This window comes from Salmo trutta, chromosome 32 (assembly GCF_901001165.1).
Source record: "Salmo trutta chromosome 32, fSalTru1.1, whole genome shotgun sequence".
NCBI classification, from domain to species: domain Eukaryota; kingdom Metazoa; phylum Chordata; class Actinopteri; order Salmoniformes; family Salmonidae; genus Salmo; species Salmo trutta.
This window is the reverse complement of record NC_042988.1, coordinates 12,875,584-12,903,252: the sequence shown is the minus strand read 5'-3', so window position 1 is coordinate 12,903,252 and position 27,669 is coordinate 12,875,584. Positions and strand designations below refer to the sequence as shown.

The following is a 27,669-nucleotide window of genomic DNA, read 5'->3' as shown; positions in this document are numbered from 1 at the left end:
GGGGCCGGCTGTAGGAAAGGAAAAGTTTGACTGGGTGGTATCACAGGGAGTCCCGTCATTTGAGTCAGGACACACATGCCTCAGCAGTGAGAGGCTCCACTCCCGTTGGTTGGCCAGCATCCCAGGGCAGACGTAAAGACAGAGAGAGAGAGAGAGACTGAGGCGACTGAGAATAAGAGGAAAAGGAGGAAAAGAAAGACAGCAAGAAGACAAGTAGACTAGAAAGTGGGAAGAGGAAAAGCGCCAAAGAAGTGTAAGTGTAAGTGTCCCTTCATAGAAAGGAAAAGTATTTGGATTTGAATTTTGGTCAGGGTGGCCCCTTAAAGTTTGTTCTCCCGGTAGTGTATTTTTATCCTGAGTGAGCGTGAGAGCTGAGTGTTTGGACTTGACAGCCATGGCGGATCCAGCAGGCTTGAAGAAGGAGCGAGTGGCTCTGACCGAGGTGTCTGACGACGACGAGGAGGTGTCCCTGGTGGCCGCAGCGGTCCAGCCCGCCACCGACAGCGATGAAGACGATCTTTCAGAAGAAGTGGACCTGGTGCTGGCCACGGGCTCGGGCACCAAGAGTGAGGCGCAGGTAAACGGGGTCATGGTGCTGACTCTGCTAGACAAGATCATCGGGGTGGTTGACCAGATCCAACAGACCCAGAACGGGCTGGAGGCCAGACAGCAGGACATGGAGAAGTCTGTTTCTTGCATCCAGGGAGAGCTGGCCAAGCTGTGCAAGAGCCACACTGGCACGGCCAACACCGTCAACAAGATGCTGGGCAAGGTGCGCAAGGTCAGCGTCAACGTGAAGACGGTCCGCACCAACCTAGAGAAGCAGGCGGGCCAGATCAAGAAGCTGGAGAGCAACGAGAACGAGCTGCTCAAGAGACGACACTTCAAGGTTCTCATCTACCAGGTGAGAGTGGGAAACAGAGGGTTGTGTGTTCATACCAACAGGCTCTGAGGCCATGCTGAATACAGGTGTGCTATATTTTTTTTGACCAATTTGCTACAGCAGGAAAGTAATGCTGCTGGAACAGGAAATGTGAATTAATATGTGGATTATAATTAATGGACATTTTTGTAGGGGTTGATACATTTTTAGTTAGGATAAATCAAGTCTGACATTTTTTAACTGGAAATTACAAACTTGAAAAAATCTTGAACACAAAACAATTTTAATTTTCTGCTGCACAGGAAAATTCTCTGCGGCAACAGAGTGGAAAAATGAAGGTAGCATATATGTAGTTTAGTAATGCTTATCCATGAAAGTTATTAGAAAGTGTTAGCAGTGTATCAGTGATTGAGTGGATCAAAAGATGGATACACAGCCTGTGTATGGTAGATTGTAACAGTGGGTTGCGGTAGGCTGCTTCAGATGTGAGGTGGAGAAACCTTGTACAATACCACTAGATTCCACCACAGGGTTGGGTGAATTCTCCATAATGCATGGGAAAATCATGAGCTGGTGCGAAATACACTCTGAACTTTACTATAACGTTACAGGAACTGTTTTAACATTCTCTCACCAGAGTGAGTGACTCCTCACTCAAGGATGAGTTTACCCTAAACTGGTACTGCTCTAGCTGGTATACTTGGCCAAAGCTATTAGGCCTCAGGCTTTCCATGACCGGTGAGTTATATAGACCAGTGAGGTATTTAGACCAGCGAGTTATTTAGACCAGTGAGTTATTTAGACCAGTGAGGTATTTAGACCAGTGAGGTATTTGGACCAGTGAGGTATTTAGACCAGTTGGGTATTTAGACCAGTGGGTTATTTAGACCAGTGAATTATTTAGACCAGTCAGGTATTTAGACCAGTGAGGTATTTAGACCAGTGAGGTATTTAGACCAGTGTTTCTCAGCTCCGGACCTCGAGGACCCCCAGCCGTACACATTTTTGCTGTAGGCCCGGACAAAAACACCTGATTCAACTCATTAGAGGGCTTGATGATTAGTTGACAAGTTGAATCAGGTGTGCTTGTCCGGGGCAACAATACAAATGTGTAAGTGGGTACTCGAGGACTGGAGTAGAGAAACACTGATTTAGACTACAGGAGAGGAAGCTCTTGCTTGAGAGCCGAATGCTGATGCGATGGTGTAATTTATAATTTGAGATGTATGTGTGTAACTTATACTTTCTTCTAAAACATAAGGTCAAATATTTCAACATTGGGGTTACGTGCATGTATCTCAACTTAGGATTCAGCCCTTTCTGAAAAACTCCAAATACTGTCTACCAACAGGAAATTATATTGCACAGATTGGCTATCCATGTTAAGTGTGTTAGTTAGTAGTGATACTCATCTTAGTCCCACTGGACACATATTGGTTGAATCAACATTCTTTCCACGTCATTTCAATGAAATTACGTTGAACCAACGTGGAATACATGTTGAATTGACGTCTGCCCAGTGCGTTAGTTTGTATGAAGAATGATACATGGAGTGAGTTCATTGACCTTTCCCAGACCATAGTGTCTCATGGTTGACCAATGCGGCTAATGCTATATAAAGCCAGACCTGTGGGACGAAATCATAAGCTGACACCATAAACACAGTAGTACCGGTGGTCCATGTGATTAAACCAACGCCCTACCTATGACGACTGATTGTGACAGATAGTTGAAAGCCTCAACACAGTGTAAGATGAAGACGTAATTTTAGTCTTGAAGTGGTGCCATGCTGCCTATTCATCATGGCCTATCTGGCTGGAAAACCCACAATAACTCTGTGTGAATATAGAACCGTGGAAAGAGTCAACTCTACTCTACTATAAGTAGTTGTAGCCTACAACTTTATGCTCCTCGCAAGGCTAACCAAGCTGCTTTCAAAGCGTTTCTTTTAATTCAGTGTATTTTTGTACTCACTTTCTGCATTACCATTGATTTCCAGAGTTATAATTGATTTGTTTACAGTATGCGCTTGGGGGTATTTATCTTCGCTTTACCTGAGCGTATACAGTGAGGGAAGATACAGTACATATATTGTTTCATGCTTAATATAAACTTGAGTATGCCCTGGTATGTATTCCTACATTCCTCCCTCACATGTATGGCTGTCTCTTTATATTCCCCTCTCCATAGCAACAAGCGGGGGTACTTTTTCCCCTGTGTCTCAATACAGAGTAGCCTAATTACAGAGTACCAGGCTGTATACCTCCCAGTCACACCACTCCAGTGTACATACATAAAGTCCTAGTCAAGCAGAGGGATTCCGTTATGATGAGTGAGGGAAAGGGAAGAGACAGAGTGTGAATGAGTGGCAGAGAGTTGAGTCTGAACAGCCCCTCTCTCTGTGGCAGCCTGCTACTCCATGGGCTGGTGTTTTTTTAGCCTTGCGTGCCGCAATGTCTGTCTAATGGCTTGCAGCTGGCAGCCTCATGGCAGGGTGAGACTTTGGGTAGTTTGCAACCTGGCTGGGGGCAAGTTCTGTGATGTCTTGTCTCCTATTCAGACCTGGGTACAAAAACATGTGCCTTTGAGTATCTGGTATTTAAAATACCTTTTCTGTGTATTTGAGTATTTTGCGATACACAGCCCAAAACAAGTACTTTTATTTGAGTATTTTAATGGTTATTTGTAAAAACCAAATAGTCTGCCAAATTGTATTTGACAGCGTTTTCATATACTTATTTCAAATACTATTTTCAAATACCTGTGTTAAATGCATGGGAGTGTTTTTGAGTAAGTGTTTTTCAGTATTTCAAATACTTTCCCAAGTATATTTCCAAATGCATTAAAATATTAAACTACGTGTCTTTTCAAAGAAAATATAGCTGAATACTTACTTTGAATGTATGTGAAAGCAATTGAGATATTTTAAATTGTATTTGAACCCAGTTCTGCTCTTATTAGCTGGCATGATTCACCCAAATCCAGATCGCAGATGTTCTGAAAGAGCTGCAAAACCTTGACCCGTACAAATCAGCTGGGCTAGACAATCTGGACCCTCTCTTTCTAAAATTACCCGCCGCCATTGTTGCAACCCCTATTACCAGTCTGTTCAACGTCTTTTTCATTTAGTCCGAGATCCCTAAAGACTGGAAAGCTGCCGCAGTCATTCCCCTCTTCAAAGGGGGTGACACTCTAGACCCAAAATGTTACAGACCTATATCCATCCTGCCCTGCCTTTCTAAAGTCTTTGAAAGCCAAGTTAATAAACAGATCACTGACCATTTCGAATCCCACCGTACCTTCTCCGCTGTGCAATCCAGTTTCCGAGCTGGTCACGGGTGCACCTCAGCCACGCTCAAGGTACTAAACGATATCTTAACCACCATCGATAAAAGACAGTACTGTGCAGCCGTCTTCATCTACCTGGCCAAGGCTTTCGATTCTGTCAATCACCGTATTCTTATTGGCAGACTCAATAACCTTGGTTTCTCAAATGACTGCCTCGCCTGGTTCACTGCTTCGCAGATAGAGTTCAGTGTGTCAAATCGGAGGGCCTGTTGTCTGGACCTCTGGCAGTCTCTATGGGGGTACCACAGGGTTCAATTCTCTGGCCGACTCTTTTCTCTGTATATATCAACAATGTCGCTCTTGCTGCGGGTGATTCCCTGATCCACCTCTACGCAGACGACACCATTCTGTATACATCTGGCCCTTCTTTGAACACTGTGTTAACTAACCTCCAAACGAGCTTCAATGCCATACAACTCTCCTTCCGTGGCCTCCAACTGCTCTTAACGCTAGCAAAACCAAATGCATGCTTTTCAACCGTTCGCTGCCCGCACCCACCCGCCCAACTAGCATCACTACTCTGGACGGTTCTGACCTAGAATACGTGGACAACTACAAATACCTAGGTGTCTGGCTAGACTGTAAACTCTCCTTCCAGACTCATATCAAACATCTCCAATCCAAAATCAAATCTAGAATCGGCTTTCTATTTCGCAACAAAGCCTCCTTCACTCACGCCGCCAAACTTACCCTAGTAAAACTGACTATCCTACCGATCCTCAACTTCGGCAATGTCATCTACAAAATAGCTTCCAGTACTCTACTCAGCAAACTGGATGCAGTCTATCACAGTGCCATCCGTTTTGTTACCAAAGCGCCTTATACCACCCACCACTGCGACCTGTATGCTCTAGTCGGCTGGCCCTCACTACATATTCATCGCCAGACCCACTGGCTCCAGGTCATCTATAAGTCTATGCTAGGTAAAGCTCCGACTTATCTCAGCTCACTGGTCACGATAACAACACCCACCTGTAGCACGCGCTCCAGCAGGTATATCTCACTGGTCATCCCCAAAGCCAACACCTCCTTTGCCGCCTTTCCTTCCAGTTCTCTGCTGCCAGTGACTGGAACGAATTGCAAAAATCGCTGAAGCTAAAGACTTACATTTCCCTCACTAACTTTAAACATCAGCTATCTGAGCAGCTAACCGATCGCTGCAGCTGTACATAGTCCATCTGTAATTAGCCCACCCAATCTACCTACCTCATCCTCATATTGTTTTTATTTACTTTGCTGCTCTTTTGCACACCAGTATGACTACTTACACGCCATCATCTGCTCATCATCATCTGCTCATCTATCACTCCAGTGTTAATCTGCTAAATTGTAATTACTTTGCTACTGTGGCCTATTTATTGCCATACCTCCTCATGCCATTTGCACACACTGTATATAGACTTTGGTTTTTTTTCTATTGTGTTATTGACTGTACGCTTGTTTATTCCATGTAACTCTGTGTTGTTGTTTCTGTGGAACTGCTTTGCTTTATCTTGGCCAGGTCGCAGTTGTAAATGAGAACTTGTTCTCAACTAGCTTACCTGGTTAAATAAAGGTGAAATAACATTTTTTAAATTACAATACAGTATATCAACCAGAGGAGAAGAAAGCAGAGGAAGGACCTATTTGGAAAATACATTTTTGCCTAATGTCTAAATTATATATTTTGTCTTTTAATCTTTAGAAATGCCTATAGAGGAGGTCAGTATAATGCCTTATAAAACATTGACATATTTTCACACTGTCTGCTTTTTCTGAACATAATTAACTAGAAGAGAGTTAAAGGTGCGTCAATATCTGGTAGCTGGCTGTTGGAGGCCATCTTGATTAGTTTATTCTAGATGTGTCTGCATTGGCTTGCGGTCTTATTTTCAGATCCCCGTCCTGGAATGTCCACTGTGGCACTAGGTTACACTATTGGCATTTAGCAGGAACCCAATCAGAGACGGCCGGTCTTAATAAATTACCTCAGTAAAGGAGGGGCCCCCTGCTGTTTGACACACTGCTGCTATTGCCCTGTCCTAGATTCTGTCTGAGGCATTCTGACTTCTTTTACAATCTGTGTGCGTGCGAGCAACCCAATGTGAAGGGAAAAGTATCACAACACTTTTTGGTTTCTCTGTTTACTGATGCCTTGCCATTTCCCCAAATTCATGCTTAATCAAGTTCCAACAAAGCCATGGACGGAGCTGAAAATTCCTGTCACATTTAGTTCCTCATCATCTCCATCACCTGTGCTTTGCCATTCAAAACAACTAACTAATACTTACTGTTGATCTGTGACTTGTGTTAACCTTGACTCCCATATTACCCTATGAAATTTGACCCCTATGTTACTGAATGTACTTTCTGACTTTCAGAATGGTGACTGACTGAATGCCACTGCTGTTACTGTCTGAACTATCAACTGTGACTCCACTCCACACCACTGTAACTGTCTGAACTGTGACTCTACCAGTAATCATTCGTATGAACTGTGACTTTCCTGTTGCCGTAGTCCTACACGGTTCAGTCCCAGCTCTATTTATTGCCAGAGACTGCATGGTGTCGGGTTAAAGGATATCGGAGGAGCTCGGCCAGAGAGTGACATCATGGTGAATCAACACTGGCTCTGAGTCAGGTTTCACCCCTTTCCACTGTCTCTGTGGCAAACGCTCTCAGCTCGTTGGTGTGTGTGTGTGTGTGTGTGTGTGTGTGTGTGTGTGTGTGTGTGTGTGTGTGTGTGTGTGTGTGTGTGTGTGTGTGTGTGTGTGTGTGTGTGTTTGGGTGACATAGGTCAAGCAGGAAAGATTCCCATCATCTATTCATCAATTGCTTAGGTAGGAACATGCCCAGGAGGCGCTCAAGGACCCCGAGTCCTGTGAACACTGCAGAGTGCTTACGAGAAAAGGTCTGAAACGTGCTTCTATCTCAATAGCCCCTCTTTGTCTTTGAGCCAACAGCGATAGCTGAGGCTCAGCTCTCCGCAACTAATCCCAGTTGGGGCGAGGTCATGGTGGATAGCCTTGACTCCCTCCCCTCACTGTCCGACAACGTAGTGTTGGGGGAGGGGGAGTTAGGGGATGATGAGGATGACGATGGGATTAATCTCACGGAGATCCTCGAGGTTACGATCACATTCTCCCACCCTCTCAGGCCAGCTGACCTGACAGCCCGAGAGCAGTGGAGCTGCCCTTCCTCCAATGGAGTTTGGGCTCCTTCATACAGTATCTGCAAGCGGGCTCAGGGCCCGTCAAGGGACCTATACGACAGAAAGAGACTCCAGTCCCATACAGCCCCGATAAAGGAATTGCTCCCTGCGGTACCAGCTTGCCTCAGGGAAGCTAAGGGCTTGTGGGAAAACCCCCTCACTTGCAGGATTCTTGCTAAGGATACCCCAAGCCTGGACATACACAATATAGTTTTGGCAACTCTCCCATGGTGCAGCCGTCAGTGGCTCACCACCTCAGTCCCATGTGCTGTGTTATTAACGACACCAGCGCTTCACTGCCTCCGTTTTTCAGAAAACTAACATGGTCTTGGCCCAAGCATTTAGAGCTCTCAACGTGACCTCTTTATTGTTGAGTAATATCTGGCTGAGTTACTGGTGGAGGTGAGGAAGAAACTGAACTTGGAGACCCTAGACCCAGATGCTTGGGAGGAGATCTGTATGATTACAGACCATAGCATCCATGCTTCCTGTAGTGTCATCCAAGGATGTAGTCGTACCATGAGCCTAGTGGTGGTGGGAGAAATGACATTTTGGCTGAGAATATCCAGCTTAACAGACAAAGAAAAAGTGGACCTCCTGGATGCCCGAGTGACACCAATCTTTTCCCTCTTCATCTTCGAGCCCATTGATGACCAGTGATTTTCCGGTCGGCAGTTACAATCCTGCTTATGACTAGTTCTGGCAGCTATCGACATGCAGGGCTTATTTTTAAATGTTTTATTTAACCTGGTAAATTGTCTGAAAACACATTCTCATTTACAGCAATGACATGGGAAATAGTTACAGGGGAGAGGAGGGGGGATGAATGAGTAACATTGTAAGCTGGGGATGATTAGGTGGACATAATGGTATGAAGGCCAGATGGGAATTTAGCCAGGACACCAGGGTTAACACCCCTACTCTTACAATAAGTGCCATGGGATCTTTAGTGACCACAGAGTCAGGACACCTGATTAACATCCCATCCAAAAGACAGCACCCTACACACGGCAATGTCCCCAATCACTGCCCTGGGATAAAAAAAATTCAACCCAAGGAAAAGGGGCCTCCTACTGGCCCTCCAACACCACTTCCAGCAGCATCTAGTCTCCCATCCAGGACCAACCCTGCTTAGCTTCAGAAGCAAGCCAGTAGTGGGATGCTGGGCGGTATGCTGCTGGCTTAGCATAACATAGCAATTATCCATCCTCACTTGGAGAGAGAGGCATAGCCAGTGAGAGAGAAGAAAAAACAGGCCTGCCAGCTACTTATGCACGCTCTATGTTTTTGCAGTTTTTGTCGTGGAGCAGTGACTATATCATTGCGTTTCCCCTGCTCACAAGAGTGTGAGGAAGATAATTATGCTTGAGAATAACCAGACGGCGGGAGACTGGCTCCTTTTATGGTCTCTCACCACATTTTCCACTCTACCTGTCTGTCCCCAACAGACACATTTGATAGGTACTTTCGAGAGAGTAGGCGGTCCGAGCGAACCCCACATGTAATACATCTCATGTACATCATCAGAGAACTGGGGTTACGCAAATAACCTTACGTTTTCAACTGCTGATAGTGTCAAGTGTCAAGTCAAGTGTTCCATGTTCTGTCCGTGCGTGTTCCGTGTTTTGCGTGTGTGAGTTTGTGCTGGCGTCAACAGCTGTTCTTCTCTCGTGTGAGTGTACTCTGAGAATAGCCACATCCTTTCATATTGCTAGCATCAGGGAAACATATTGACAGGGATGCTTTATAATTAAAACTGGATTGACGGGAAAACACACAATCCACACACACAATCTCTCTCTCTCTCTTTCTCTCTGAGGGTCCCAGCAATGTTGTGGCAGACTAGGGCAAAGCTACATCTCATCGGTCCTCTCTCAACTTCAAATGTCCCTTGACCCATCTTCTATCGCCTCCCCCTCTCTCCTCCTCCTCCACTCCTCCCCTCCTCCAGGGATGCTTCAGAGGTGTCTGTGGACCATGGCCTTCCGCCCATCTGATCATTGCATTGAGGGTGTAGCATGGGCTGTCAGTCCACTCGTTCATCTGTTATTGAAGACTCAAGATCACCATTCTTTGTGAGGATCTGTGTGTCTATGATGGATGAGCCTCTTCAACATCCCTGTACTGCTCTGGCACGGAGTCAGGGGACAGTGACAGTCCTGTCTCTGACTCTATCACAGGGGACATCCAACTTCTCAATTACAGCTTGTCTCCACCAGTCTCTGTCCCCAACCCCAGGCAAACCTGGCAGCACTCCAGAACCAATTACCTCAAGCTTGTGACCCCTCTATGGTCTAGTCGGGGACTAACCTGTCCTCCCAGACTCACTGTGATCACTGTGGGGTAACCGGGGAGGGGTGTGATGATAACGTACAGTAGGGTGGAGAGAGAGAGGAATGGAGAGTTAGACAGCAGACCAAGTTGGCACTGATTCATCCCCTTGGAATCTCCCACCTTCCCTCACTCTGTCTCTCACTCCCCTCTGGGTCAACCTCTCCTGTCATCCATACTCCTACACTCCCCCTCCCTCTCCTCTCCTCCCCTCCCCTTCCCCCGCCCCACTCTCCGGTTCCTGCAGCTTGTGGAGAGATGTCTGGCAGGCTCTACATTTCACTGTTGCGTGTCAGCTCTTCTGTAGAACACTGGCCGAGAGATTCAATACTAGAGTCATTGTGTGTTTGCATGTGTGAAACGTCAGTTGACTGCTGCTCTCCCACACCGTTCACGTTTCTGAACGACACACTGACATGGCGTGATGTTCTATGTCGAGTGCAAATTAAGAAGTTGTGTTGTATCAGTTTTGGTAAGCCGTTCATGTACAGTTTATTTGAAGTGTATCCCTTCATGCCCGTTCACCTCACTTTATTGTTATTTCCGTTCTAAGATGTCTGCCTGAGTATTCCGGGGATCCTAAGAGTTGTATGGACAGAACAGAAGGAAGACCACAGCCATAACATGCCAGGAAAAAGGGGAAGCCCTCGCTTTGACAAGGAGATCCTACATTCTTGTATGTTTGCGTCAAATAAAATGTTCCTCTTCTTTCCTCCGGTGTGGGTTTTCCTTGAACATCCTGAGTTCACTCCAAACCACAGGCTCTCTCTGTTGGCTCTCCCTCCCATCATCACCATCTTTATCATGGCCCAGGAACAGACTGGAACAGCCTGGAGCCAGCTAGCTACATGGACTGTATCTATTGGCACAGTGCAGCAGTCTGTGGTCTTCTACTGATTATCTCCCTCTTCTCTCATATCTCTTCTGGTTTTAGGAGGAGTTCAGCCAAGAGCACTGAGCCGTTATTAATTTAGTTTTTCTTTCCTTTTTATACTTGGGAAAGATCAGAAAGCGCTGCGATAGGTGCGCTTGCATAGGTTTTACATCACAGTATCATTCCCTGGCTTGAAAGGTTTCGCTCTGCCTTTGATCTAACTTGTGTAAAAGGATTGTGTATTATTTTAACAATGTGGTTCCACTCTTCACAAAAGGGGTGTACGCCTTCCTTTGTTTTGGTTCTTCGTGCTTTGTCCTGTAACTTAATGTTTCAAAATCACAGAATAGTTATTTCTATTCTCTTGTCACAGTATTCATAGAGTTATGTCCTAAAGAATGCAATGTATGCCTGATTTCAAATCAACCCCTGGCCCCTAACACAAGACACGGATATAGAAACAGATATACCAGACATGACTGGATAGGTTCAATCATTTAGCTCCACCTAATAACTCAGAGAGCTCGGTAGAGTTTCAGCCATATTGCTTACACAGTTCTGTCAGATCTAGGAGGGCTTTGCCGTGGTCTGGTCTGGTGGTAGTGCCGCGAGCCGCTAAAACCCGACTACATATGCCCCCCAGCGGCGGTGGTTCTATCCACCTCTATTCTGTCTTTCTTTACACCTCCCTCTACCATTAGAGTCCTGGGGGACGGAACATAATTAATTATAATCATTTGTACACTGCAAATTGACAGAATGAAGCCCAAACAGATGGGCCGCCTGTTGAAGACCCCTGCTCCACCCAAACACATCCAGTCACCCCCAACAAATACTAATTGGTAAAAGCTATTCTCCTTCTAATCATTTCTTTACAAAGATCAATGGGTTCATGAAGGTTGACAGATCTGTCTCATAGCTAGTATCTGGGAGTCATGGCTGTGTGAAGGCTTGATAAGCGATAGGCTGATAGACAGTGTTACTCTTGCGTACAGGCTTTTATATCACTGCCAGTGGGATATGTGCAGCAGAAAGAGGACCCCTGCTATTCCTGAGGCTGAAGGCCAGTGGCCCTCAGACACTGCCAACCTGGACACAGTATATTAACCTGAAACCACTGTAGGGTGTGTCTCTTTGTCCATACCTATTTATATATTAGCAGTAGACTTTACAGCTGGAGCACCTGCAGCATTGTTAACAATGTGCATGGTTCACGCTGGGCTCATTTTGATGCCGTTGGGGGTGAGAGGTGGGGTCCTGTTGGGAAACAGCATCACTTGTTGTGTCGTCTGACTCGCAGACCCACAAAACTGTTGTTTCCTGCTACCTATTAGCTAATTCAGCTCTCATCCTGTCAATGAGTGCATGTGTGTGTACTTTTGTGCGTGTGTATGGGTCAAAGCCTTTACTCTTGCACTTGAGGACCGAATTAAGGGGACCAGATGAAGTCACTGTGAGATGTACTTATTAAGATATACAAACATGAACTACTCGTATGACCCAGACGTCTGCACTGGGCTCAACCACCCACTGGCCTCTTGGCTTACAGACCTCGCTCCCACAACAGAAGACTTGATTTGCCAGGCAAGCTAAAGGTCAGGGCACCTGTCCATCTGCCACTCAACGTTCCTGGTTAGTCAACAGATATTTTGTTCCAATTCTAGTCAACAGAATTGTGGGAGCTGGAGCAACCACTGAAAACATGTTACTTACTGCACGTTGTAGCCTACGCTCTAGCCGTTACTTCAGAAGGCCACTGCCAAGATAGTAATAACTCAGCCAAATTTTTCAGAAACCGTGTAAAAGAAAATCTGCTCTGGTGCTTTGATTATAAATACTCTTGCAACGATGTGGAATGGAATGGTGGCGGGTCCTGTTTCATAGAGTGAGACTTGATTTAGCCACCAGCAGCAGCACAAAATGATGGTGTATGTGTATGTGTATGTGTGTGGATGTGGCTCTGTGTTTCTGTATCTCTGTGTGCACACACCTATGTCTTTGTGATTGTGTGTGGCTATTCAGATGTCAACATCTAAACACAGTGCATAACATATTTTGTATTCAGAGAGTGTGTCCTGCAGTTCCAGGTGCAGCTGTGTTAGCTGGTGACATGTCCCCAATACTGATGCCTGCTGCTCGGACTGTGTGTTCCTGGCACCGGCCTGTGAGTTATATCCTGTCACTGAGATCTAGGCAGGGCACTGGGTGGGTTATGGCCACTCATAACTCTGATTATTAACCTAGCAGACTGCACACACAGGGCATTAGACTGATCAAGCTTTTAAAATGGGTTCTTATCAAGGAGCTTTCATGGGTGGATGGAGGGTTTGACACAGGCTTTAGTTGTTATTACTCTTCCTATATTTCACCCTTATTAAGACACACCACTGCCTAGAACTACTTAATAACCTCTTGACGGTCGCCTAGGATAAGGGGCGCTACAGCGATTTTTGAAAAAACATTGTGCCCATTTTAAACGGCCTCCTACTCAAACTCAGAAGCTAGGATATGCATATAATTAATACTTGTGGATAGAAAACACCCTAAAGTTTCTAAAACTGTTTGAATGGTGTCTGTGAGTATAACAGAACTCATATGGCAGTCAAAACCCCGAGACCGATCGTAACAGGATGTGGAATTGCGGACTCAACTTCACCACTTTGCCTATAAATCACACCGTGAGCAATGGTTCATTGAGCACTTCCTATTGCTTCCACTAGATGTCTCCAGTCTTTACAAAGTGGTTTGAGTCTCCTACTGTGAAAACTGACAGAATGAGAGGCTGTGGAAAGTGGTCACATGAGGAGGGCCATCACCATTATGACGCCGGCGCCCCTGGCTACCCTCCCCTTTCGAAACGTTTAGAAAGACAATGCAATCGTCCCCCTTGAATCTTATTGGAGCTCTGGTTGAAAAAGGCCCTAAAGATTTATGTTATACAACGTTTGACATGTTTGAACGAACCTAAAAAAAAAAAAAGCATTTTATTGAAAGAGAATTCCCGCGGCCGAAGGAGCTTTTGGAGCAGCCTTCAGAACGCGCTAACAAGAACAAGCTATTGGGACGTTAAGGATTAACTTTTTCGAACAAAAATACATTTGTTGTGGACCTGGGATTCTGGAAGTGCTTTCTGATGAAGATAATCAAAGGTAAGGGATTATTGACAATAGTATACAAGAGTAGATTTGATATGCGATTGTTCCAAGATGGCGCTGACCTGTAACGGTAGCCTATTTTTCTGAGTATCGCATCCCCTTTTATTGCAAAGTGTGATTACCCAGTAAAGTTATTTTTAAATCTGGCATTGCAGGTGCTTTCAAGAGATGCTAATCTATAAATCTTAGAACGACAATATTACATTTTAAAAATGTTTTCGAATAGTAATTTAGTAAATTGTAGCGCTGTTTCACCGGACGCATTTGAGGGAAAATAGTTAGTCAACGTTACGCGCCGATGTAAAATGCTGTTTTTATATATAAATATGAACTTTATCGAACAAAAGAATGCATGTATTGTGTAACATGATGTCCTAGGAGTGTCATCTGATGAAGATTGTCAAAGGTTAGTGCTGCATTTAGCTGTTTTTTGGTTATTTGTGATGCATGTGGTTGGTCGGAAAATGGCTATGTGGCTACTTTTACGATATACTCCTCTAACATAATCTAATGTTTTGCTTTTGCTGTAAAGCCTTTTTGAAATCGGACAACGTGGTTCGATTCAGGAGAGGTGTATCTATAAAACGATATAACATAGTCCTATATTTGAAAAAATATATATATTACATTTTGTTATGCTAATGGCGATAGGATTTTTCGCTGGATGCGGGACGGAACCCGACCAGGGGTTAACACCTCTCTCTCTGAGAGGGAAGACATTTAAGTGCAGGTCATAGAACTAGTGCCTCCCACCCAGGTATGTTGATGTCAACTATGAGATATGAACTTCAGCGGTAGAGATTCTGACAACTCTGGCATATCTCATAGTAGAACATTAATCAGTCGTCTCAGGTGGCCTAAACTTCCACCAGAGGTGGATGAGGGGAAGGAGAACACGATGGATTGTGTTGGTCCCAATAAACTCCAGGGATAGTCTGATAGTGTAAACCAAAACAGAGGCCGCTGCACACCTGACGAGCAGACAAAGGCTGAGAACAAAAGCTCTTCCTCGAATGTCAAACTTTCCCCATAAAAACATCCCCCTCCCTTCCCCAAGGATGTGCCCTTTAGATAAAGCAGAATCAGTTACGCAGTGGAGACAGTTAGAACAAAAGGCAGACTGACATGACGTATGATTAATGGCTTGATGTGTGTCTTATGTTATTAGGCAGGAATGATGGTTCCATTAATCATTACTACAGCCCGATGCAATCTGATACAGACTTTATATCTAAACTGTCAACCTGGCATTAATGTTAGATGTTGGGAGCAGATCTTAGTACAGACATTACAGAATCACTACGTTATAGAGTTAGACGTGCCAGTCACACAGAAAAACATGTGGAAAAGCAAAGGTTCCATGATGGCTGGTGATGCCATGTTGACAATGGTTGTAGTTGTAGGGATTCCAGTGGTTGTAGTCATGGAGAGAGGTTGAGGGAATTGGCTGAGCCCTGGAAAGGGATATATCCCCGCCAGACTCCTGTGTGGTGAGGTCACACATAGCTCTGAAAGAAACCCCAAGGAACTCCCTTCCGGTGTCAAACAGGATGTACCATTACACCACAATTGTGCCCAAATACAATACAGGGAACTTTTTCAACCTGGCTGTCTGGAATTCTGTTTGGAAAGGGAGAAGTCCTGGTGGCAAAGGTGTGGAGTGTATTTCCACTGATTCATTTCATGTGAAGCCATCACAGTTGGGCTATGTTACATTGTTTGCCATAGTGGGATGGTGAGATCAGAGAGGAGCAGAAAATGCCGTGGGTCATTATCCAGAAATCCCTTTGTACTCCTCCGCTGTGTCATGATGGTGGTCATGAGGATTCCCCAGGATGCTCGAGGTAGATGGAACGAAAACCCGATCTCTGTGCCTTGGCTGTGTCTAATTGAACTAAAATAGTGAGCTGGAATGCGTAGACTACCCTACCCCCTTCTGTAATAGCTTCTTGTAAATAAAGATTCTCATTATAGTCGTGTGTTAAATGTGTTGAGCCCCAAAATACTATACCTATAGAAGGAGGCTTAAGCAATGGAAATGTACAGTAGCCTGTAGTACATCAGCTGCTAGCACCATGTTTATAACTGCCAGGCCCCTCCACCACTGCTCCTGTCGTAGAAGGGGCCCAGATGGGTCATTGTGAAAGCAGAAGGCACAGCTGCATACTGCAGACTGGGGCTAGACAGGATCAGACAGCTGCCAGGGTGACTCACGAGGCATGCCTCTCATCTCTGCCCCAGGAGGAATGGTGGAGGGAGGTCACAGGCATCTGATTAAGATGGCAGTAGATGTAATTAATACAGATGTAGGATCTTAATTTGATCGCTCCCTTGTTACTGAGAATTTTCCTGCACAGCATGAAATGCAAACTTGTAGTATATTCAAGGTTTTAAAAGGCTTGTAATTTTCATTTTAAAATGTCAGACTTGATTTTCTCTAACGAAAAATGTATCAACCCCTATAAAAAAATGTAAATTCATTATAATCCATATAATAATTCACATTTACTGTTGCTGCAGGATTTTTTTCCTGCTGTAGTGAACTGGCTTATATTAAGATCCTACATCTGTAGGTAGATGTCCATTGCCTAGTAAAACCCAAGTAGCACTTCTTACCTCACTAGGCTTCATCTCTTGTTCTCCTGTTCTTGTGAAATATCTGATGCATGTGGGAGAGTACCAGAGTAAAGGCTTGGCATCAATCCTAATGTCATCCAAGCATGTCCTAATCTACATTCCCTAAACTTTTGTTGTGAAAACTTTCAGTTCCATCCAAAAGGGCATGGACGGTAATTTACAAAACAATTTGGTCTGTGACATTCCTTATCTACAACAATTATCAAATCCACATGACATTTTTGATAGGTCATGACAGACAGACGGACATTAATATTAGGTTTATTTAGTTGATGTTATAAAATGCTGATGTCATAGGACTGTGACTGATATCTAAGGAGGGAGAGTCTGAGAGTGTGGCTTTGTGTTGCAGAAAAGTGGCCCTGGGCTGGCTAGGAGAAGAAAGAGATGCCATAGTGCCCTTATAGCCATAGCTGCTGTAGTTTTTAGCTGTGGTTTGGACAACTGTTTGCTCTGTTGTCGTCCATGGCAACTACTGTGTGGTTAATAATGATCCCCAGTGCCTATGAGTCAGAGGCAGAACACTCAAACTCAGAGAAAAATAACCAAACTAGAAAGCCTTTTAAGGTTTTAATAGTAAAATGCTGCATTCAGATGCCAAAACAGGATAGGCCTCATGTAGCATCGATGGGGACTGCAAGACTTTAAATGTAAGAGGCCTGTTTACCACTGTACCTTCTACTTTCCTTCTCATACCTCTCTCTCTCTCTCTCGCTCTAATACATACACACACTCTCTCTCTCATTCACTCTCTCTCTCTCTCATTCACTCTCTCTCTCCTCTCTCTCTCTCACACACACACATACACACTCTCTCTCTGTTATTTCATTCTCAGTCAGTAGAATGCATACCTTGTTTACTGTGTTCTCTGGGCCTCAGGCTGGTTTGTGTTTTTTCAGAATACCTCCTAGGGAGTGTTTCCCTCAGAGGGACGACTCATGAGCAATAGACAGATGTCGACTTGCCTGGACTCAGCACCCTGCATAGGATACACTGTCATAGCCAACACACACTGTACATAAACACACACAGTATTGCATATAGAGATTTACAGACACTCTTGTTCCACATACACACAAACATGCGTGTGCCACATACATACACACACACACACACACACACACACACACACACACACACACACACACACACACACACACACACACACACACACACACACACAGTGTAACCAGTGCTAAATCTCCTCCATCTGCCAGCTTTTCCATGAGCTGTAATTCAGGCCCCCCCCAGGCCACTCTACCTTTCGAGCCGAGCAAAGAAAGAGACATTAACAAACAGAGCTCCCTCTTTCTTTCTGTGAAGACTCACACTCAACCAACCACATTCTCCACAGGCACTCCTTCAAGCATAGTAGCGTACACACTCACATGTAGACCAGACTTTTCCACGGCTAGAGTGGAAGGAGAGAGGAAGGTAACACAGGGACACTCATGGAGTTTCCATTTCTGTCCTCACTCTTTCCCTCCGTCCGTTCCCTCTCTCTCTCATTAATCACACACAGGGAGAGCTACTGATGGCTGTGAAGACGTGCATTTCCTTTCCTACATGATTTTAATCAGGCTGCGTCGGGGCACCACCCCGACACAGGAGATGGCGATGCCCTCAAGGATGTAGCGTCCTACGTTTGTATGACTTCAGCCTTTCCCAGAATGCCCGGCTGAGCAGTTCTTCCATTGCCTGCAGCCTCTTCCTGTTCCAGACTTCACAGTTCCCGATTGTTATGCTGCCGTGAGGCTCTGAGTGAAGGTTCTGAGAGTCAACAGGGTCTGACTCTGGAAGAACCAAGGGCTGGTTGGGGGAAAGAGCTTTTTAATGGGGCCTGGTCTAGACATAGTGGCTGGCTGGCATCAGAGAACTCTGCCCTCTCAATTTGTTCTCTCAGTTTCTATGTGGCATTGTACCGAGGTGGGCGAGGCACCCATCATCTTATTGCATCACCACAATGGAATCAGTGGTAGGCCAGGCCAACATGCTGCTTAGGGGTCATGTAATGTACGGTTTAGCTGTAGCAAGATTGTTGATATTAGTATGTTGATGACAGTTATGTTCTGAATCTAATCTTTTCCATAGAACGCCGTACAGTAGCGCTTTAGTACAGTAGTTCCTCCGATGGTGTCGCTGGGGGGGGTCATAATCCTCCATAGTCATTTATCAGGCTAATCTTCACACCCCACCAGGGGCGATATTCCACAATGGTGGTTGCCGTGGTGACATGATCCTATGTTTATCTGTTGCCCTGTTGAGGACTGGGAGGAGAGGCTAGGAGGGGAGGGGGCAGAATTGTACAGTGGCTAGTAGCCAGAGAATGGTGGATGGAATCCGGAGAGAGGGAAAGGCAAGCCCGAAATAAACACACACACTGCAAGCCGAGTAGGACACAGCACCAGATAAGGAAGCGATGGTCATTTTATGATAGGTTCCACTTGCACCATTGTGAATGTCAGACCAGCACAAGGATTAATAAGGGGAAGGGTGTGGTATTGGTTAATGCTGATGCAAAAATACAGTATAAGAAACGTATGAACATAATATCTGCCTGGCAGTGATGAGGTATGATGTTCATTATGTCAAAATAAACCAAAGTATGGAATTCAAAATCACAAATGATTTGTCTCAGGACATATGTTGCAGGCTTGAACATCCCATTATTCTGTTTAACAGTACACGCTGCTCCAGTCAAGTACTTTTTAAATGTATTTCATCATTGCAAAAAACACTCACATCTCCCTCGGTACAAGAGTAATGAAAGCCATCATAAAAAGCCTTGGCTTTGCATGAGCTGTGATCCCGAGCCGCTTGTTTGAACTATGATGAAACAAATGGAAAGTGTCAGGGGATTGTTGCCTTGACGATAACAAGGGAAGAAAGGAAAGTGGTACTAATTGAGGTGGAGGAGGGCTAGATGCTCTGGGAGTACACCTACACAGGAAGGAACAAATGATAAAGAACGATTTAATATGAGGTAACAGCAGGGTGGAGAGGAGGTAGGAGAGGACAATGAGTACACCTTTAATGAGATGTTAAAGAAACATTACAAACCTGCTTCCATGTGTCACAATGATGCAAAACTCCACCTTTAACCTTATTACTGTGACGGGTTGCCAGGGCATTGTTTTTACATCGGCAGTTCCTGACCGAATTAGTTGAATAAAGCGATACAGATCTGTTCCATCGCAGTGCCTCAAATTATGCCCAACTCTGTCAACAGGCCAAACCCAGCTAACGGATGGATTATCTCCCCCAGCCATCGCCTTAGGAATCAATAAGCAGTGTGATTACGCAACACATTGCAAAGTAGACAGGGAAAGGGGAAAGACAGTGGAGATGAGCGTTTTATTTTTAGGCAGAGGAAGAGAAATGGAGAACACACAAACCAAACATGGGGCCTCACGAGTGGCGCAGCGGTCTAAGACACTGCATCATAGTGCTAGCTGTGCCACTAGAGATTTTGGGTTCGAGTCCAGGCTTTGTCGCAGCTGGCCGCGACCGGGAGACCCATGGGGCGGTGCACAATTGGTCCAGCGTCGTCCGAGTTAGGGGAGGGTTTGGCCGGCAGGGATGTCCTTGTCCTATCGCGCACTAGTGACTCATGTGGCGGGCCGGGCGCAGTGCACGCTGACACGGTCGCCAGGTGTACAGTGTTTCCTCCGACACATTGGTGCGGCACATTGGTGCGGCTTCCGGGTAAAGTGGGCATTGTGTCAAGAAGCAGTGCGGATTGGCTGGGTTGTGTTTTTCGGAGGACACACGGCTCTCGACCTTCGCCTCTCCTGAGTCCATACGGCAGTTGCAGCGATGAGACAAGACTGTAACTACCAATTGGATACCACAAAAATTGTATAAGTAAAAAACAAACCAGACATACCTCACACACACCTCCTAAAACCACATCAGAGATGAGCTCACCAACCCTCAGTGTCATAACACAGACTCAGTTGTGATTGTTTCACTCCCTGATTACAAGCCGACCTATCCCCATTCCCCACAATGCTCTCAATGTGAGATCACACACACCCACATGGCAGGGGAGAGGGGAAGGTGACTCAGTTCAGACACTCAGGACTGGGCCAATTTCCCAACATTAAATCTGGACAGTGTGTACAGAGACAGAGAGATTGTCGAGAGAGACAGGGTGAAAGAGTTCAGAGAGAGAGAGAGACAGAGAGAGAGTGATAGAGAAGCAAGAGACACCTGAAGAGATAAGTGATACTATATAATTTTTCAGAATGAGTGAATGTCAAATTTAAATACAATCTTATAAGTCACATGGTAACACGAGGCACAGTAATACGAGGAATAAAATAAAATACCCAAGAGTAGAGCTATATACAGGGAGTACCAGATCAATGTGAGGCTATATACAGGGAGTACCAATACCAGATCAATGTGGAGCTATATACAGGGAGTACCAGTACCAGATCAATGTGGAGCTATATAGAGGAAGTACCAGTACCGGATCAACAAGGTAATTGAGGTAGATATGTACATGAAGGCAGGGTAAAGTGACTAAGCATCAGGATAGATAAGAGTAAGAGTCAATTAAAGAACAGAGTAGCAGCAGCATATGTTGAGTGTAAAAGGGTGTGTGTGTATGTGTGTGTGTGTGTGTAGTGTAGTGTAGTGTAGTGTGTGTGTGAGTGTACATATGGTCTTATGAGTGTGCATAGAGTCAGTGCAAAATGTTATGTGTTATGTGGGATGTGAGCAGTGCTATGATGGGACAGGGCGGGGCAGTGACAATAAAGACATAGCTATCTCTATGGCATGCAGGGTCAGAGGGGTATGCTAGGATTAGCATAGGGCATTAGGAGGGATAACATCCTCTGCATATTCCTGGTCTCCCTCAGTGGATATTCAAAAATACAACATTTCTCTAACATTGTGAAAACATCATCACTGAGACGTTGAGTGAGTGGCAGCTGTCAGAGAAGCATAGGTGTCAAGTGATGTTTTGGACAGATGGGTTGTGTGAGTATTTGTGAATCTCAGTGTGAAGTGCTGTTTTTATGAACAGACAATGCCATATCTAATGTAGCGTCCCCTTACAAGCTGCTAGAACTTTCTTGTCCCTTGATGGAGTGCAAGACTGTATGAACCAGTCCATTGGAAATATTGAAAACATTTGCAGTTATTTTGGTTATTCTAGAAACTAGTGTCAGGGTCTTCTCAGCCAAACTAACTGGTAAATGTTCAGCACACAGAATAAGTGTAATCACCAACAGCTTGTGAAAGAGGATGTCATACAGGTTTGTATGGTGTCAAATAATGAAACTAGCATACTGAGCCAACTAGACACAAAAGCATTTCCTGCTATTGGTAAACTACCTCACTGCACACTCCTACCTCGCTGAATCATTGCGATAACTGTGGTAAATGTTCTCCTGGTCTATCTCATGTATACATACACTCGCTCTCTCTCTCTTTGTCTCTCTTTCTCTCTAATAGTCTTTTCAGTCTTAGTGAGTGTAAGGATGGATACCTACAATCTTTCAAATGTCACTGGTAGTCTTACCTCTTTACAGCTCATCTCAGTAAGCATATTACATAACCTAACCCTCTGATGTGGTTATCACACATACCGGTAGGGAGACACATAACTAGGCATTTGACTCTACCATTAAACTAATTTTCCCACAACCCACTGCTGACGAAGTGCGATTTTCAATCTGACTAAAGTCTCTCACTCTTAAATGTTACATCAGTCACAGTCTGCTGGTTCACATACAAACATAGGTTTCAGGCAGACTTTATTTAAAGTATCATAGTCATTCATGCTAGGGTACATATGGAAAGTCTGTGCTATTGGCTGGATAGTATTTCATTGTCTGTGCTGATTTTGGAGTCTTGGTCAGTTTTGTATTGTATGACCACTAGATGGGGCTGGCCACCAGCAGCAGTCATGTTTCATATATTTTTTTTATACGACTGATAAATGTAAAGTTACGTATCTGAGGCAAGCCATGAAGATGAAAAATTTATCACACATAAATGTCAAATTTCATTTCCATCTCAGAGCCCACATTCATATGAATTGATATTAATTCATTTTCTCTGCCTCAGGCTTTTACGTGACACTTAATCTCTATAATCATGCAGTCAATTTGAAAATGTGTGTATATATATTGGACAAATCCCATTCTGTGAACACATTGTTCCCTATGAATGAACACATTAGAATGGGAACATCTTATCTCACTCAGAGTACTGATATATAATGAGGTAGATTTAATACTGTCTTTGCAAACTTATGCTTGAAAACGAATAAAACATAAATGATAAAACCGAATAAAAAAGATGTAATACTGTCCTAGTCTATCAGCTGGCTGCAAAACAGGATCTGCTGAGGTTTTTATCACCCTAACTGGAGCCTTAAACATAAACGTCCATACTTATCTTGTATGTTTACTCTTCCTGTTGTCTAACCTCATCCACTCTTTCCTTTGTGTCTTCACAGGATGAGAATAAGGCCGCTAAAGCCTCTCTAAAGTCGTCCAAGGCGGCAGAGAATGTAGCTGAGGGCTGCTCTGTGGAAGGGGGGCTGGAGCAGATCCCTGAGGAGGGGGGCGAGGCGGCTCTCACTGGCCTCAACTCAGACGAGGAGGTGGAGATCGAGGAGATCATCGAAGAGTCCCGGGCCGAGAAGATAAAACGCTCCAGCAAGGCACGCGTGGACAACATCAAGAAGGCCTTCTCCAAAGAGCAGAGGGAGAAGAGAGCGCAGAAGACCAAGGACAACCTGGAAAAGACCAAGCAGAAGACCAGGGATAACCTGGAGAAGACCCGGCAGAAGACCCACGACAAGCTGGAGAAGACCAAGCATAGCCTGGAGAAGAAGATGAGCAAGCTGGGCAACAAGATGACCCCCAACATGGAGCGGAAGGAGAAGCTAAAGGGCTCCAAGGAGATGTTGAAGAAGTCTCTGACCCCCGACCACACCGCCTACGCCCGCTCCAAGACGACCGTGTATCGCGTGCCGCCCTTCACCTTCCACGTGAAGAAGTTCCGTGATGGAGACGTGGAAGTGGTGCACACAGAGGGCACAGAGATGGTGGAGGTGGCTGAGAATGAGGCCCTGCAGGCGGGAGAGGGAGACGTGGAGGTGGAGGAGCTGGTAAGAGTAGTAGACACTCCAGAGATGGCTGCTGTCCTGGAGTTGGATGAAGAGGAGGAGGAGGAGGAGCTGGTGAGAGTAGACACCCCAGAGATGGCAGCTTTCCTGGAGGTGGCTGAGGACCAGGTGGCAGAGCATCTGATCAGGCTGGAGAGTAAGGTCCCTGTGGTGAAGACAAGCATGAAGACAACCAGCAAATAACTCTGTCTACAGGGCCCAGCCGGATTGGAAGAATGATATGATAGAGGGATGAGGAGACAGAGGAGGAGAGTAAAGAAGAGGAGAGAAACATACTACATTTTGATGACAGTGACACAGCATGCATGATAAGGACTGTCGGGACAATGTTCACAATCTATTCATCTTATAATAAAAATAATAATAATATAATATGCCATTTAGCAGACGCTTTTATCCAAAGGGACTTACAGTCATCCGTGCCTAAATACATCTTGTTTGAGAAAAAAAGTATTACTCATCAGGAATTATGTAGTATTTGCTGTTCTAGACAACAACAAAAAAAGTTTAACCCAGGCCCGCATTTTTGTTTCTTCCTTACATATTTTCTTGACTTTTAGTTTGTGAATGACTCTGGTTGGTCTAGTCTGGGATATTGATGTTGATATAATTTTGTTTATTTTTTGGTTTTTGAAATAGAATAACCACAATGCTAATGGAATAAATAGTAGTTGCTATTGTGATTTGATGTCCAATAATTGCTAACGTAGGATATACAGTACATAACAGTGTATATGGAAATATCCCCCCTGGGCACAGACGTCAATTCAACATCTATTCCACGTTGGTTCAATGTCATTTCATTGAATTGATTTGGAAACAAAGTTGATTCAACCAGTGTGTGCCCAGTGTTGGGGTGTCTTGAGATTTTCTGATTTGGTGGTCGGTGGTCATGTGATGTGTAGGTCAGAGAAATTAAGTTTTGACAAATGAAGAGTAAGAGCACACACTGGAAACACCTAAAGATGGTTTCAACGTGCATGGGGAGAGACACAGGGGACCGTCTTTTCCTTGACTGAAGAGTTTACAGATCGGTTAAACAAATGCTCATAGCCATTTTGAGCAGGCAGATTTCTACTGTATGAGTGGGCATACACGCTCTGTCAACATGTCAAGGTTTTGAAAGGACAAGATAGATAAGATAAGGATAAAGATTAAGCTAGTTTTCACTTTTCTTAAAGGAGCACTATGAAGCTTTTATTTCTGATCAACAGTGTGGCCCTAATGGTTAATTGTTTTCATTTTGGAGGACTGAGAGGGAGGGTCACGGCAAATGGAATATTAAAAAGAAGAGGAAAAGACTCACTGATTGGCATAAATTGAACTATTTTTTGTGCGTGTGTAACATTTCAGCCACAATCTTGAGTCAATCAGGGAAAAACTAGTGTACCTTTAAATGATGTTATGGGGTGGATGGATGCCAGGAGTGTAAAGTAATCATTCTCTTTAATTATTTCGAAAGTTTTTCACGTAAAAAACAGGATCGCAACAGATCCTATTTTTGGGTTTTGAAACGGGGAACGAGAAGGATGAAGGATTAGTGATGACTTGAAAGAGATCTGAATTTAGTTGCATAGTTTTACCTTCCTTTTTTTTAAAGAATGTTTCATCAAGTTTCTAAGTTGTACTATATTGTGATATCTGGAAAATAGTTATCTTTCTCTCAGTTTTTAGTTACCAGTGTAACCACCAAACTACCTGGTTGTTACTAGGGCTGGTCACCGATGACAGGAGAATGACATTTTGAGCCGTCTTTTAATCAAAGGTTCCTAGTGCCATCGTTCTGTAGAAGTTCACTTTTTCACAGTACTGTAGAAGTACACTTTTTTACAGTACTGACACACATTGTACAAATGTATGCATGTATACTCACAGTGCTACAAGAATCATGCATGTACTGTACATATATGCTATAATAAGCACACATATAACTGTGTTAATCTGCCACATTACTGTTATCCCAGAGGCTTCTCTCCTGGAAGTGGAGTCTGTCTGAGATTGACAGAACCTTGCTTATTGAATCTATCACCATGGCCACAGCTAATGACAGGATATATCCAGCACTTCACCTGGAATGCATTGGGTGCTGTAATTGTGGGGAGAAAAAGGAGAGAATCTTGTAGGAACCCCTCCAGCACATGTCAATGTGCCAGGTGACAGTTAAATGAAAGTCTATAGTGACATATAGAAATGTAAGTGCTATCCAATTTTGCTTGTGCCGGCAGCAAATTACAAGGGATTGTGAAGGATATGGCAATGTTACAAAGGTGAACAAAAAAAATACATGTCCGTTCCTGGACCTCAGTCTCTGTCTATTTGAATTACTTGTCAGCTTTTTTGTGCCTGCGTGGTCTGGCAAGGGTCTGATATAGGGAGACGATGGTGATTAGAATAGATTATTTGAGTTTGACGTGAAGTAAGACCAGTAAATGCAATACAAGCGAAAAGCTGTTGTCTCGTGTTCTTTTTCTACCTACAAGACATGCCTCTGGAAAACAAAGTAGTGAGACAATGTACAGAAGGGCTGAAAGCACACAGGGTCTGGCTCGAAGACAGTGCTACAGAAGGCTTTTCTACGTGTCTCCATAGCCCTCTGTGTCTGACCGACCTTGATGATGGGGCCGGGGTGGGTGGGTGGGTGGGGGGGGGTCTCTGTGGAACACCATTAGGATAATCAACGAGGCAGGAATCTGATTAAGGAGAGTGCTTTCTCTGAGGAGAGTGAGACAGAACACAGAGAGAGGACGTGTGTGTGTGTGTGTGTGTGTGTGTGTGTGTGTGTGTGTGTGTGTGTGTGTGTGTGTGTGTGTGTGTGTGTGTGTGTGTGTGTGTGTGTGTGTGTGTGTGTGTGTGTGAGATAGAGAGACAGAGTGAAAGGGGGGGGGGGGCAGGGTGATCATGTGGAGGGAGAAGTCAGTGCAGAGAGAAGGAGAGATGATGCAGTCAAAAAGCAACCAAAGATATTCCTCAAAAAATCTGTAGGTCTTTGTGCAGTTCATATTTTGTGTTTACTTAATGTTTTTACAAGGCTGAAATGGTTTCTCATTACATAAATGCCAAGGCCAATACTGAACACTCAGATACATTAAAGATTGACTAAGTCTTTGTCAAACACGAGCTAAGTTTACCACCATCTCTAAACATCCCTCATCTCCCCCAATTAACCGAGGAGATTAATAGCGTTTCCTGCCTTCTTCAGGAGAGAATGGAGATACAAGCAGTGACCGCTCATCTTTCAACTGTTTCATTTATTTGCCATGCAGTGTAGTCTCACAGCATTGTCAGTCAATATGCAGTTCTTTGTAGTCCCCCCAGGGTTGGGGCCAAATCCATTTAAATTCCAGTAAATTCAGAAAATAAACCAAATTACAATTCCAAATGTTCCTGATTGAAAAGCATTTAAGATAATTTGAATTTCAGTGTACTTCCTGAATTGTCTGGAATTGAAAGACAACTGACCTTAACCCTGCAGGATACTGTACATATCCTGATTACAAGTATAGAGAATGTAGCACTGCCATTTTCAGCTGAACTGAGATGATGATATCTCCCTGTTGTTATGACAGATCAAATAATAAAGCATGCTTTTTCTGTTGAATTAAATGACTATTTTTGTCTAACCACTTACATATCAATAAAGATATATGATTTACACCAGACTTTACCACTGTGATAATTGAATGTGTCAAAGTTCAACCCAATGCTATGTGAAGTGCAGCCAGTACAGCTGTATTATAGACCATTACACTCAGATTAGTCACCCGGGGTAAACAGAGGCCATTAATTTTCTTTGAATGAATTTGCATCATAAAGAAGAAACCAACATGTTCACTTTTCCTTGAAAACCATTCAAACCTACACATTGTAAATAATGACATTGCTCCATAGGCCGATGTTACTGCATAATAAACACTGACTAATGATACAAAACACTGTGAAGTAAAGAGAAGAGTACTTGAGCTATTGGTCATTAGGGATAGAGATTTGAGTCATGCTGCTTCAATATGTGAGTGAGTTTGTAATGAAAGTAAACATTGTCAACCGTGTTTCTTTGCCTCCGTAGATTACAACAAACAACGGAAACTCTGGGAGTGGTAGAGG

At 44.3% G+C, this 27,669-nt stretch overlaps 1 protein-coding gene across 2 annotated transcripts; it reads left to right on the top strand.

Annotated features, from left to right (window-relative positions):
• Positions 1 to 26,015, top strand: LOC115171118 (caveolae-associated protein 1-like). 2 transcript variants are annotated; one of them, XM_029727641.1, is made up of 3 exons: positions 1 to 253; positions 343 to 904; positions 22,894 to 26,015. In XM_029727641.1, the coding sequence occupies exons 2-3, from the start codon at positions 395 to 397 to the stop codon at positions 23,749 to 23,751; spliced, it is 1,368 nt and encodes a 455-aa protein (XP_029583501.1). In that variant the 5' UTR covers positions 1 to 253; positions 343 to 394; the 3' UTR covers positions 23,752 to 26,015. The 2 variants fall into 2 exon arrangements, with proteins under 2 accessions (XP_029583501.1, XP_029583500.1); XM_029727640.1 differs by having other exon boundaries at positions 1 to 259.
• The last annotated feature ends 1,654 nt before the right edge of the window (positions 26,016 to 27,669 follow it).